The sequence below is a fragment of the Somniosus microcephalus genome, chromosome 10, assembly GCF_052327205.1.
Source record: "Somniosus microcephalus isolate GS21.2 chromosome 10, FLI_Smic_1.0, whole genome shotgun sequence".
Lineage (NCBI taxonomy): Eukaryota > Metazoa > Chordata > Chondrichthyes > Squaliformes > Somniosidae > Somniosus > Somniosus microcephalus.
In genome coordinates, this window is record NC_140996.1 from 136,523,623 (window position 1) to 136,538,326 (window position 14,704).

The following is a 14,704-nucleotide window of genomic DNA, read 5'->3' on the forward strand; positions in this document are numbered from 1 at the left end:
CTTATGTTCTTATGTTCTAACAAAGGGAGTGCATGTCCACAGATCCCTGAAGGTAGCAGGCCAGGTAGATAAGGTGGTTAAGAAGGCATACGGAATGCTTGCCTTTATTAGCCGTGGCATAGAATACAAGAGCAGGGGGGTTATGCTTCAACTGTATAAAACACTAGCCCAGAAATTCGGGTCCCAACGCGTGAGTACGGATGGAGTACTCACGCGTGGACCCGATGGAAGTGCCGGAATCTTGCATGCACTACGCATGCGTGGGAAACCGGCACTTCCAATCCTCTGAACCAAGGGGTTCAGAGGTCGAAAACGTGAGCGCGGGAGTCTGCGCGTGCGCGTTGAACTTCCTTTTTTTTCAGGTTTTAATGTGCGGGTAAGTCTGTACATTTTAGAAATGTAAAAAGCAGCCGTAAGGACTTCATTTTCAAAGGTAAGTGGTCAATTATTTAAAATTAAGACATTTTTTCCAAGGGTTTTTTACTTTTAAATACTTTAGAGCAAGGTAAGTTTATTTTTAGCCCTGTTTTTTTATAAAATTATTTTTTTCAAAAATTTTAATTTTTGTTTAAAATAGTTATTTAATGTCATTTATAGTTTATTTACAAAGTGTGATTTTTTTTAAATTTAATTGAAGGTTAAGTACAGTTTTACAACCTCAGCATTGAGCATTCCCTGCTCCGATTGGCTGCCTGTTGCTCACGTGATCCCAGGGGCTGCTTCGCACTAACTACGCCCCTGGGACGCGCCAGCATAGCACGCCGGCCTCTGGGACAGGCCTCGGAGAGGAATTCCATGCAGGCCAAGAGGTCAACTGCCGGCGCGCTAGGTAAGTGTAGGTCGGGGGCTTGCACCCGCGGGAAGCCCCCGACCCGAATTTCTGGGCCACTAGTTAGGCCTCAGCTAGAGTACTGCGTGCAGTTCTGGTCACCACATTACAGGAAAGATGTGATTGCACTAGAGAGGGTACAGAAGAGATTTACAAGGATGTTGCCGGGAGTAGAGAATCTTGGCTATGAGGAAAGACTGGATAGGCTGGGTCTGTTTTCCTTGGAACAGAGGAGGCTGAGGGGAGACCTTATTGAGGTGTATAAAGTTATGAGGGGCCTAGATAAAGTGGATAAAAAGGACCTATTTCCTTTAGCAGAAGGGTCAAAAAACAGGGGGCATTTAAAGTAATTGGTGGAGGGTTTAGAGGGGATTTGAGGGGAAATTTCTTCACCCAGAGGGTTGTGGGGGTCTGGAACTCACTGCATGAAAGGGTGGTAGAGGCAGGAACCCTAACCACATTTAAAAAGTACTAGGATGTGCACTTGGGATGCTCTAACCTGCAGGGCTACGGACCAAGAGCTGGGAAGTGGGATTAGGCTGGATAGCTCTTTGTTGGCCGGCATGGACACAATGGGCCGAAATGGCCTCCTTCCGTGCTGTAACATTCTATGATTCTATAATGGCCTCCATCTGTGCTGTAAGATTCTAAGAGGACAAGGTTCTGAATTTGTGAATTCTGATAATCCAAAAAAGGAAAAAATGTTGCCCATGAATTACCACCAGTTCCACCTAAGTAGCAGTGATTTTTTTAATTTACTCATGGGATGTGGGCGTTTCTGACATTTATTACCCATCCCTAATTGCCCTTGAGAAGGTGGTGGTGAGCCGCCTTCTTCAAACACTGTATAACGTGTGATAAAGGTCCGTCTAGTTTTATTCATATTATACTTTGTCGCAGCGGTGACTTGCTAGGCCATTTCAGAGGGCATTTAAGAGTTAACCACATTACTGAGGGTCTGGAGTCACAGGCCGGGTAAGGACAGCAGATTTCCTTCCCTAAAGAAGGAACCGGATGGGTTTTTACGATATTTAGTAGTTACATGGTCACCAAATTTATTTAATAAACTGAATTTAAATTCCCCTGCTGTGGTGAGATTCTGAACTCATGTCTCCAGATCTTTGGATTACTAGTCCAGTAACATAACCACTATGTTACCGTTTTCGCCTTGCAGAAATCTTCAGATATTTCTGCACTATTCCTATGTGTAACAAACCAACCACCTCAGTAATACGAAGTGGTGAAAATAGCTTTCCAATTTGTACACAAAAAAAATTAATGATTTGATTCGATGATTCTGAAATGTATGTTATGAAAGATCGAGCATATGTGTATAAGAAATCCACATTTTAAATTTGCTTTGCAGAGAAAAAACTCCTCCAGCTCTACTCACAGCTGGTCTGGGGTCAGTCCTCTCTGGATTGAAGCGTTCTAACTGGAGAGCACTTGGTTGTGTGTAGCCCAGAAGGGTAGTTGCGATTTTCAATCTAAATTATTGGAAATTTAACTTGCTCCAAATCAGTACTTTTTTAAAAAGCAAAGTAGCACCACAATTTCGAGCTATGGATACATTTTTTTGAAACACCCCAGACCCCAAAATCACAAATGTAAGTATATTTTTGAAGTACTTGAAGTTTAAATGGAGAATAGCCCTACAATCTCTAATAGTAGGCAAACCATCTGTTTGCTGATTGGAGCACCTTAAAACATATTTTAGAAAAACATCTGGGCCTAGAAATTCGATACCTGTGCACTGGCCGTTATCGCTGGATTGCTGCAAAAAAAAGCAACCACCTCCAGCGCGAGACATGGTGGCCGCCATTTTGGTAAGGGCCATAGCGCTACCCTTGATAGCGCTGGTCCCTGAAATGTAAATGAGCCTAAGCGCGCTCAGAAAAGCGTGTGTGAAACAGCCCTGCAGCGACGCTGCAAGTGCTTCTTAAAGGGACATACACATCTTTCAGGTAAGTTTGGACTTAAGCTTTTGGACTTAAAAAAAATATTTTGTTGAAGTAGTGACTAGGTGCAATAGATGTTAAAGTGTTCAGGGAGTGCTGCTGGATGCTTGCAAGGCTTCGGATGGTAAAGGAAGGCCTCTGAGGAGATAGAAAATAATGGAAATGCTCAGCAGGTCAGGCAGCATCTGTGGAGAGAGAAACAGATCGAGATACTGCCTGACCTGCTGAGTATTTCCAGCATTTTCTGCTTTTATTTCAGATTTACAGCATCCACTCGCAAAGTGAAGAGGAAAACGCAGAAGAGGAAAATGCAGAAGAGGAAGAAGCAGAAGAGGAGGAAGCGGAAGGAAGGATGCAACCCAAACAGCCCCTTTCTGGCCGGCATATCCGGGATGGAACCAATGTGGTACCAGTGACCGCAACCCCAATTCCCCTTTCAACATTTGTCCCACACCTTACCTTCCCTCTGTTACTGACCATCACAGCATCCTTCCTCTTGGCCACAATGCTGAAATAAAAGCCACCACAAAGCAAACTTTCCAATCCAACTTTATACATCTATCCATCCAATATGGCATCAAGAAATCAACTAATCACCCTTGTGCATTCCCTTAGTGACTGTCTTGTGTGTGCCTTTGCCTATCCTAGTGAAGTTACGCACTGCTACCCCAGTGGCTGCAGTATGGCTGGTGGAAGGCTGCTGACTTTCAGTGGGGGACATTGCAGATGGCCTTGTAGGACAACCTCGAGGAGCTGGTTGCTGGCAGTGTTAAATCAAGTGATGATGTTTCTTCTTCTTCTTCGTCACTCTCCTCTCCCTCTTCTTGGTCAACCACTGGCTGGGCAGGTTGGATTTCTTGGGTGTGTGAAATTAGGAAGACACAAGGGTAGTGAGGGGAGGGTGGGAAAACCAGAGCGGTATGCTTATATGATGTGCACCTTGTAAATCAAAAGATATTGTGGGATGATGGGGAAGTGGAATGTGAGAAGGGGGATAACGTATGAGGATACCAGCATCTTGTATCCTTTCAGCCCCGCCACTGGCCAAGGGCTCAGCCATGCCCCTGCCAAGAATGGCCAGCACCATCTCCTCCAAGGGGGTGAAGTGAAGCTAGGAATGTAAGGTGTGCCTCGTGTTTGGTACAGATTGTTGGTAGGTGAGTGATGAGGGGCGGGGTCGTGCAATGACCAGTATGTGAGCCTAGTGGTGCAGTTGGTAGGAAACGGCTTTTGAAGATGCATTCACCGACCTTGACCACTGATCTGAGGTTCCTTTTTTTTATTTGTTCTTTGGATGCGGGCATCACTGGCAAGGCCAGCATTTATTGCCCATCCCTAGTTGCCCTTGAGAAAGAGGTGGTGAGCCGTCTTCTTGAACTGCTGTAGTCCGTGTGGTGAAGGTACTCCCACAGAGCTGTTAGGGAGGGAGTGCCAGGATTTTGACCCAGCGACGATGAAACAACGGTGATATACTTCCAAGTCAGGATGGTGTGTGACTTGGAGGGGAACTTGAAGGTGGTGGTGTTCCTATGTGCCTGCCGCCCTTGTCCCTCTTGGTGGTAGAGGCTGCATTTTTGGATATAACGCTCCTTTGGGCACTGGAGCCAGGTCATGGGGGCCACACGGTTGGCAGTGACGGCCTCGGTGATCTGGTCCCACATCGTTCTTTCTGGAGGGCCTCCTGGCCCCTGTGGGTAAGGGACCTCTCTTGCAGTGTTGATGCCCTGCACAAAGCTAGAGTTCTGCATGCGAGACCCTGGGTGCCCCTTCCCCGGCTTGTTGAGCCATTTGTGTTAGTGCTAAAGCACTGTTACCATTTTTTTACATGCAGAATGCAGTTCAGTTTTAAGAGCTGAAGACTGCCATTTCAGAATTATTTTTAATGTTTTTTTTCAGAAGGCAGTTCAGCTCTAAGGGGTAAAAGCTGCCTATTTTTAAATGATTTTTATTTTTTTCATTTTAGAAGGCAGATCCCCTTTAAGGGACCAACACTGCTTTCTAAAATGACAGGCTAGCTTCAAGACAACGCTGCTCTTGCTCCAGGGACACTACGGCCACGCTACATTGGGCCTAAATTAGCAGGCAGCACCAAAATAATGGCGCTGCCCGCGCTGTTATTTCGGGCGGCCGTCAACTTCAGCCTGCAGTGGCACCAGCAGGTTTCCGGCCTACTCCAATTTCTAGGCAATGCATCCACCATTTTTTTTTTGTTCAATAACTGAAAATCCTACATCCAAACTAAGGTTTATAACATAAAAATACACCCTCAAAAAACTGAATGCTGCGACAATTGGAGCTTTCAATATTGAGATTGCTAGATTTTTGTTAGGTAACTGTATCGAGGGATATGGAGCAAAGGCGGTAAAATGGAGTTAAGGTGCAGATCAGCCATGACCTAATTGAATGGCGGGGCAGGCCCAAGCAGCTGAATGGCCTGCTCCTGTTCCTTATGTTCCGGGCATTCTGTTGTTTAGTCTGTTGTATCAGTGACAATTTTGATTGTTATTGGCGAGACAAGACTAACCAAATTGTAACTAAATATGCAAGTAAATGGGAGGGAATTGTTTTTAAAGCCAATGCTTTATATAAATGAACAAGCATTTTTGTTTTGATGGAAAATAATGGACAAGAGAATCTTGTGTGACTGCAGGCGCTCTATGTTCAAGGATTATGCAATTAAATAAGAAAGTATTATATTTCTAATCAGTGTAATTAGAAATAGCAACTGTAATTTGTTTAGCTAGAAACCTTTATGATGGAAATAATCTGGCAAGGAAGTCTATTGGGCTTATTTATTCTCTATCCCTGTCTTCATATACATTATGCAATTATGAGTTGTATTACGTAATGATACCTTTTTCATAATCAGTTTTTTTCTAACTGAAAAGCATAAACATGCAGTTTTCCCAGTACTGATATGAGGCTTGCTGATTTATAGTTATCTAGTTTATCCCTTTCCCCTTTTTGAATAAGGTGTAATATTCGGTACCTTCCAGTCCTTTTGGTACAATTTGTGATACCAAAGAATTATAGAAAATGATTTGAAGAATACCTTTCATAGTTGATTTCCAACCTCTCAGTATTATGGAGTGTAGACCTAATGATTTAGTGACATTTAGACCCATTAACCCTTTTAATAGTTTCCTTTATTATATATATAGATGATTCATACCTGCATGTTCTCCTCTGGTATTCCTGTAATTCTTCTTTCGACCTTCCCTGTAAATAATGCAGATTAATTTGGAATGGGAAATATGTGAGCTGAGCTGAGCTGAAGGATTAATTTGCAATTTCTGTACTGTTTGGTTTTCCTACTGAGTATTAGCAGAGCACATCAACAACAATAAGTGCTGCAGTAATGTGCCAGATCTAATAAATTCTATTCTTATCCCCCTCCAATCGCTGTTTGGGTAGTCAAGGATATCATTATATTCTAACAACAGCAGCAAATCAACGTTTTCTCAAGATCAGAATTTTGGGTATATGATACCAGTAAGCACCACCCTTAGACAGGTGATTTATACAGGTTGACCCCAAAGAATTAACATAACTTGTTTGAAAATTGAGGATCTGTTTTGCTGCAACAGTGTTTCCATTTAAAATAGATCCCCCACAGTCCTCATTTTTTCCCTTTGTGGCTGCTTTTTTGTGCAACCTAGACCCACTGGAATGACAGGTGATCAAACCCAGGACTTCTCCATAAATAGACAGCAGAGCTGTTCTGTGATTTGCTCTCAGGGAATGGACATGTGTGCATGGGGTGGGGGGGGGTGGCAGGTGAGAGATACATTCGCCTGGGCGCTAATTTTAGCACCCCTCCTCCAGAAATTCAGTTGTAGCGCCCCAAGCTGGAGGTGGAACGCTACTGGGAGCACTCCACCTCCTTCTTGCGGTGCTACAACTGAATATTGCACGCTACATGCAACAGCGCGACGTCATTGCAGGCCTCCTCCCCTGATTAAAGCGGAGGGGCCTAGCTCCGTGCGCACCGGGGCCCTGCTAGACCACCGGGGAGTGGGGTGCCGTGAAAACAGCCTGACACTTGAGGAGTGCCGGGCTGAACGATCGTGGCCGGCACCCCGAAGAAAAAAAGGGGAAAGGGGCTGGTTCTGGCAGTCGGCCAAAATAAAAAGCCCACCCGACTCCTCCCCTTTAAGTAGTGCTGCCGCCACTGCAAAAACACCCCCCCCCGACCCCGTCGAACATATCGTCCGGCGACAGGCCAGGGGGCACAAGGGAAGTTTGCGGCCGGGGCGCTGTGTACGCTAAATTTTGTGGGAGGCGTTAGCGGCGTTGCACCCGGGCACTAGGGGATATGCGCCCCGTTGGCAGCCCCAGGGGTGCTAACGAGGGGCGTAAATCAACCCAATTTTTCCCCCATTACCTCTTAACCTCTACTACCCAGCAACACCACCTACAATCAAGTAAGTAATTCCTCACAAATGTGACCAGCACATAGATTATGAAATGAGCATGTGTCATGAGGCTTGCTTACATTGTTAAGCATCAAAAATGGAAATAAACAGACAACACTATCACTATATTTTGAATTTAAATAATGATGTGTACTTAAAACAACAAGAAATAACTTTGTGTAGAAGTAAATGCAACACTCTTAAAACCATTTGAAATATGTTTTTCAGAGCTCTGTTTGACTATGACAAAACCAAGGACAGTGGTCTCCCAAGTCAAGGTCTTAGCTTCAAATATGGAGATATTTTGCATGTTATCAATGCATCTGACGATGAATGGTGGCAGGCGCGAAGAGTTACACCTGAAGGAGACAGTGAAGAGATGGGTGTCATACCAAGCAAAAGAAGGTTAATAAATCAAGAATTTTATCTCCTGTTTGCTGTACAATTGAATTCTGAAAAGACTAGTTTATTGTGATAAATGTTCGATCTTCTAATTTTCCATACCCTAGCTACTGAGGCTACATTTATGCTTGGGGTGCAAAATATGGAATAAGTCCAGAAGAGACTCATTGCATCTAGCTTTACAAATCCTAACCTATCCTGTATTATTTTTCTGTGTTCACTATTGGCCCAGAAATTCGGGTCTCCACGGGTGAGTACGCACGGGGTACTCACCCGTAGACCTGATGGAAGTGCCGGTTTCCTGCATGCACTGCGCATGCATGGGAAACCGGCACTTCCGTTCCTCTGAACGAAGAGGTTCAGAGTCGAATGCGTGCACGGGGGAGGCTGCGCGTGCGCATCAAACTTCATTTTTTTTTAACAGGTTTTCCCGGGAGGGTAAGCCTGCAGAATTTAGAAATATAAAAAGCAGGCGTAAGGCCTGCTTTTTACAAGGTAAGTGGTGAATTAATTCAAATTAAAACATTTTTTCCACAGGTTTATTATTTTTAAATACTTTAAAGCAAGGTAAGTTGATTTTTAGCCCCATTAGAAAATAAAATTATTTTTTTCAAAAATTTAAATTATTGTTTAAAATAGTTATTTCATGTAATTTATAGTTTATTTAAAAAATTTGATTTTTTAAAAATTTATTTGAAGATTTAGTGCTATTTTGGGGCCGTAGTATTTATAAGTCTTGACAGAACTTCCTGTCCGACTTATGAATGGAGCATTCCCTGCTCCGATTGGCTGCCCATGGCCCACGTGATCCCAGGGGACGCATCAAACTAACTGCGCCCCTGGGATACGCAAGCACTGCGCGCCGGCAGCTGGACCAGGCCCCGGATCGGAATTCCATGGGAGCCCACAGCTCAACAGCCGGCGTGCAAGGTAAGTGCAGATCGGGGGCTTGCACCCGCGGGAAGCCCCCGACCCGAATTTCTGGGCCAATATGTTTTCATTTAAAGGCTGTTCAGAAGCCTTTCCTTAGACATCCAATAAAACTAGAATTCCTGCAATGTGTTAAAGCAAAAAGAGGAAATGATAATCCGCTATGTAATCCTTTTGTAAACAAAACTTGGTGTGGTCTATCTTAACTCTTGATTCAACAATGTATTGATATAATTGTGCAGATCATATCTTTCACAATTGTATAATAGACCGCACTAAGCTTGTTTTTGCAGTTCCATATTTTCTTGTGTTGAAAGCAGAAGGACATTAATTTGTTTGGTGATTAGTTTATATCATAATATTAAATGGTGGTAACATAGCTCCAATTGTCCCTTTTTAAAATGAAGGCCTGGATTTTAACTGCCAGTGAGAAACCACGTTGGCGAGTTTATTTCCCGCCTGCAACAGAATAAGAGCCATCCGATTTTAACAGCCGGGCCTCATTTAAACTCTGCCAGCCGACTTCCCACCAGCGGGTAAGTGGCAGGATTTACTGCTGGGCCATCCAGCTACGATGGTGGTGGGTGGGGGTAAGCAAGATCACAGCCAGGAGGCCTAAACTTTCCTTATGGTGTCTGGTAAATGGAGTTGAGGTACAGATTAGCCATGATCTAATTGAATGGTGGAGCAGGCTCGAGAGGCTGAATAGCCTACTTCTAGTCCTATGATCCTTTGGAGCACTTCTGCTCTTTTTTGCCCCACAATGAAAGTTAAAAAACCTTACCCGCCCGGCAGGTATGGTTAAAATCTAGTTTATGCTTCAGCTGCATTTTATGTAAAGTGTTACAAAATACTGGAACTATAATGACCTCTTAAAGTCTCAATGAATATCAAAGTTGTTGCATCAAAACCCAAACTCAACCTATGCTCACTCTCCCCAGATGCACATTTGATTTCTTGCACTGAACTATCCTCATATCAGGGATCAGTGAATTGACCTGTACTGAGATAAACTCAAACCTGAGCAGAGCTTGCCAGCTGTGATGGAGCAATAGTTTTAAATTATTGTTGTTTTGTGGAGATTTATAAATCTTTGCACAGTTGCACTTTATGCTTTGGCAATGTTTCAAATACAAGAAATGGATTACCTATAGAATCAAAGTCCTACGTGTTAAAAAATTGTGGATTTAGTCCATGCAAAGAAAACACTTGCCTTTCAAAACAATAGAGTAGAAATTACTATCGGTAATGTCGTAGGAACACTTAGCAAAATTTGAGAGGGGGTAATTTTCAGTTTGGCTATGGGTGGAAATCTACAAGCTTGTTGAGAGATCATACAATAACATCACTGATGATCATTTTTACCCTGTGTTATTTGAACTTAGTAAACAAAGGCGTTCGCCACTGGCCCCGAAGTATGCTTCGCACAAAGATCTCGCGATCTCTGTGTCGAGAAGTTCGGGTTTTCCTACGTGTAATTCAAATCAACGGAGTTTAGTGGGAATCCCCTAGTGCGAGCTGCTGTGGCATCAACAAGCTGTCTAAGCAGCCAAACAAAACAAGGAAGTGAGTAAGCTCTTAAAATTCTAACGTTTTAAAAATGTTAGCGAGAGCAAAACAAAAATTGGGGCTCTCACATGGGGAAAAGGCAAAGCTGAAATAAAGATGAACAAACTTGAAAAAAAAAATTATTTTTTTTTAAACTTTCTTAAAATTTTATTTTTTATTAAAATGGATAAATTTGACACTGCACAAAATTAAAATTAGTTTTTTTAGGTCCACAACATTTGATTAGAAGTCAATATTCTGTTAAAAACTCAGTTACACCTAATCCCTTTGGGTCGAACTTTTAATGGGGATTTAACAGCGGTATTACTGTGGAAGAGCTGAAGTTTTCGTCAATTTCCCTCATTTCAGAGATTACACTGATTGCAGACACTTTTGGGGGGGGGGGGGCAGAGCGCAGCCTGTGGAGGAGCACTGAATGACAGACCACAACTTCTGTATTCCCACAAGCGTCTGCGCCAAATCCCGAAATTCAAAGGTGGAATGGTGGCGAACGCTGCCATGATTTTTTGTTACCTCCACACTCGACTATCCCAATGATCACCAGGCCAGCCTCCTATCTTCCACCCTCCATAAACTTGAGCTCATCCAAAACTCTGCTGCTCGTATCCTAACTCGCACCAAGTCCCGTTCACCCATCACCCCTGTGCTCGCTGACCTACACTGGCACCCACCTCAATTTTAAAATTCTCATCCTCATGTTCAAACCCCTCCATGGCTTCTCCCCTCCATACCTCTGTAACCTCTTCCAGCCCTACCAGAACTCTGCATTCTTCAAAATCTGGCCTCTTGTGCATCCCCCACATCTTTCACCCCACCATTGGTGGCTTACCTTCAGCAGTGTCGGCCCTAAACTCTGGAATTCCTTCCCTGAACCTCTCTGCCTCTCCTCCTTTAAGATGCTGCTTAAAACCTACCTCTTTGACCAAGCTTTTGGTCACCTGTCCTAATGTCTACTTCTTTGGCTCGGTGTCCATTTTTGACTGATTACAATAAAGGCGCTATATAAATGTAACCTGTGGCCCTTCTGGTGTACTCCCACCAAAACTTCAGCAGCAGTCTGCTGGAATGACCAAAAACGAGGCTGGGACTCAGTTGAAGTCAATGAAGAGTAAAATCGAGCAGACAGTAAAACAAGCTTCCGACTGGAACCCACCCACCCATGTCGCGCCCAGCGGGTTAGGTTAAAATTGCTCCATTATTTACACCATCCCTGGGTAAAATCTTCTTTCCATCTACTACTTTGCAATGTTTTAGAGACACCTCTCTATTCTTCACAAGTGTTCACTTATATTACAATAAATACTATCTATATGTTCTTTATCTGATAATAGTAGATTATTGTCCCAAATGCTGAGTGTTATGTCCGTGTATCTTAATGTTGTGTCCTTCAATAATCAGACAACAGACTGCAGGGAACGATTCAACAGGTGTTTACTGAATGAGGGTTACTCTAGAACTAACTCTGCAGATCACTACTCAGGGTTTATATACAGGTGTGGTCACTGCCGGTACTACAGTATACAGGAGCTGTAAAAAGTACGATAGCAAAATACTGCGGATGTTGGAAATCTGAAATAACAACAGAAAATGCTGGAAAAACTCAGCAGGTCAGGCAACATCCGTGGACAGAAATTTGAGTTGACGTTTCGGGTCGAACCCTTCTTCAAAACTGGAAAGAAAAGATAGATCGGAGGCAGGGCTGCGATCGGACAAAAGAATAAAAGAAACAAAAGAAGTAAAAAAGAGACAATAAAAGGTGTTAGAAGCTAGACGAGATGGTAATAGGCTGAGATTGGGTGTAAAGTGTACTGGCAGGGCAAGGGATAGCTGCCAGGTGTGAGAGAGAAACAAAAGGAAAGGGGGGGGGGGAAAGGAGTGGAAAAATTACAAGAAAAAATAAAATAGGGGCCGAGGTTATGATCTGAAATTGTTGAACTCGATATTAAGTCCGGAAGGTTGCAGAGTGCCTAATCGGAAGATGAGGTGCTGTTCCTCGAGTTTACGTTGAGCTTCCGTGGAACAATACAAGAGGCCAAAAACGGTGAGGTCCGAGTGGGAATGGAGCGTTGAATTAAAATGACAGGCGACCGGAAGCTCGGGGTCACCCTTACGGACTGAACGGAGGTGTTCCGCAAAGCGGTCACCCAATCTGTGTTTGGTCTCCCCAATGTAGAGGAGACCGCATCGTGAGCAGCGAATATAGTATACTAGATTGCGAGAAGTACAAGTAAATCGCTGTTTCACCTGGAAGGGGTGTTTGGGGCCCTGGACGGTGGGAAGGGGGAGGTATAGGGGCAGGTGTTACATCTCCTCCGCTTGCACGGGAAGGTGCCAGGCGAAGGGGAAGGGCTGTTTGGGGTGATAGAGGAATGGACTAGGGTGTCTCGGAGGGAGCGGTCCCTGCAGAATGCTGAAAGGGGAGGGGAGGGGAAGATACGTTTGGTGGTATATATACATTACATACATTACAATTCCTCCCCTTTTAGATTAACAGTACCATAATACTCATTTAACAATTAATGGCCTAGAAATTGAGTTTGCCTCCGCCAGGGCTGTAGCACCCGAAATTTAGCGCCAGCGTTAATTGCCGCTGCGCCCGCCAAAAATTCAACTGCGCCGCGCCCAGACGGCTGCGGGCGCTAATGGAGGGTGTCAGCGCCTCGCAATGGGCGCTGAATGCAGGATTGCGGCGCTAATCCCCCGCTGCGGCACCCGATGCGGTGCGGCAGGCTGGGGTACTGCAGGCCTCCTCCTTCTGTTAAGGAGGAGCTGCCTGCAGCCGACCGCTGGCATCGCACGAAAAATGAGCCCGGCACCTCAGAGAAGTGCCGGGCTCGAGGCCCACACACATCTGTGCCGCGGGGGGGTGGTGGAGGAGTCCGGGGAGGGAGGTGCGGGCAGGCGGCCGCCGGGAAAGCGGCCGGCCGCCGCGCCACATTAATGCGCCGGCGCTAAGTCCAGCAAGAAACTTTTGAAAAATCGTTGGTTGCGGCTGCCACGGGCGAGGCGGCCGCAACTGAATTTCGGCATCCGGCCGCGTTACCACGGCAACCGGGACGCTGTGCACACCGATGATGTCATCAGTGCCGGCGCAGCGCTACCGGCTAACGCCGATGGTAGGGCCCAAATCAATTTCCGAAGCGGCTATAATTCCGGCGCAAGGCCCTCTAGCGCCTCTAATTGGGCGCTAACCCCACTCAATTTCTAGGCCAACATTTTTAATATACAATGTTATATGAAAATAGTCCATTCATATATTCAGTCTCTGGGGAGGCTTCCTGATTCTTTCTGGATAACGCCTTTCCTCAGTGTCTCGCTCTTGGTGCGGAGGCGATTCTAGCACCCTGTCGTCAGTTGATTCATCAGCTTCCAATGCTATTGTTTCTGAGGTAGATGCGACCTGTACGTCGGGTTCCTCACCAGGTACGTATGGCTGAGACATGGGGTTGACTCGTTCCTGTGACTCTAGGATCTGGTCAGCATGGCGTCTCACAATGTTCTCCCCAACATCCACTGTGTACATTAGTGGCCCCTGCCGTGTGCATATCGTTCCTGGTTGCCATTTCTCTGTTCGGTAGTCGTGGGCCAAGACTGGTTGCCCTACATTGAAGCTCCTTGTCGGCTTCTCATTGATGTGCTGGAATTGCTTACTCTCAACATCTCTTCGTACATTTGGTCTGAGCAAATCCAGACGAGATCTCAACCTTCGGTTAAAGAACATCATGGCCGGGGCCTGGTTGGTGACTGCATGTGTCGCATTTCTGTAGGCTAACAGGAAATTGTCCACCATATGCTGCAGTGGAATGTCATCATCGCACATGGCCTTTACTGCTTTTTTAAAGGTTTGTACGAACCTCTCAGCCAATCCATTTGTGGCTGGATGATACGGGGCGGATGTGTAATGCCTTACCCCATTCCTTTTCATAAATCTTCGAAACTTCGGACACAAACTGTGGTCCGTTATCAGAGCAAATCTGCTCTGGCAAGCCGTTCCTGGCAAAAATGTTCCGTAGGACTGCAATAGTTTTCTCCCTGGTGGTGGAGGACATTTTGATCACCTCAGGCCATTTCGAGTGCGCATCCACGGCTATTAAAAACATTGAGTCCATGAATGGACCAGCAAAATCAATATGCACCCGTTGCCATGGAGAGGAGGGCCACTCCCATGGGTGTAGAGGGGCATGTGGTGGTGCATTTTGGACCTTCTGGCATCCTGAGCAGCTCTTTGTCAGGTCCTCGATTTGCTGATCGATCCCCGGCCACCACACATAAGCCCTAGCAAGGCTTTTCATTTTCACCCCTCCCAGATGACCTTCGTGAAGCTCATTGAGCACTCTCGCCCTTAACTTGGGTGGAATTACCACTCGGGATCCACACATCAAGGTCCCCTGGCATACTGACAGCTGTTCTCTTCTGGATGAGAATGCTGGCAACAGTGAGTCGCCATGTGCTGGCCATCCCTTCACCGTTAAATCATATACCCGAGACAGTGTCGGGTCATTTCGGGTCTCCTTCTCTATACCAGCGTTAGTTACTGGCAAGCATTCAATTGTAGTCGAATGAAATATTTTGACAGGATCCACTGCTGGTGCTTCCTCCGC

The 14,704-nt window shown here is 45.2% G+C and overlaps 1 protein-coding gene across 12 annotated transcripts in view; it reads left to right on the forward strand.

Annotated features, from left to right (window-relative positions):
- dlg2 (discs, large homolog 2 (Drosophila)) overlaps positions 1 to 14,704 on the forward strand; it is a 1,642,261-nt gene that overhangs the window by 1,475,195 nt on the left and 152,362 nt on the right. For all 12 annotated transcript variants that reach the window (XR_015079731.1, XM_085998865.1, XM_085998867.1 and 9 more), the window contains one exon: positions 7,431 to 7,607. Coding sequence is in view for 11 of the 12 variants with exons in the window: in XM_085998865.1 (XP_085854991.1) it covers positions 7,431 to 7,607 (177 nt within the window). In the remaining variant the exon portion in view is untranslated. The remainder of the gene's footprint in view (positions 1 to 7,430; positions 7,608 to 14,704) is intronic.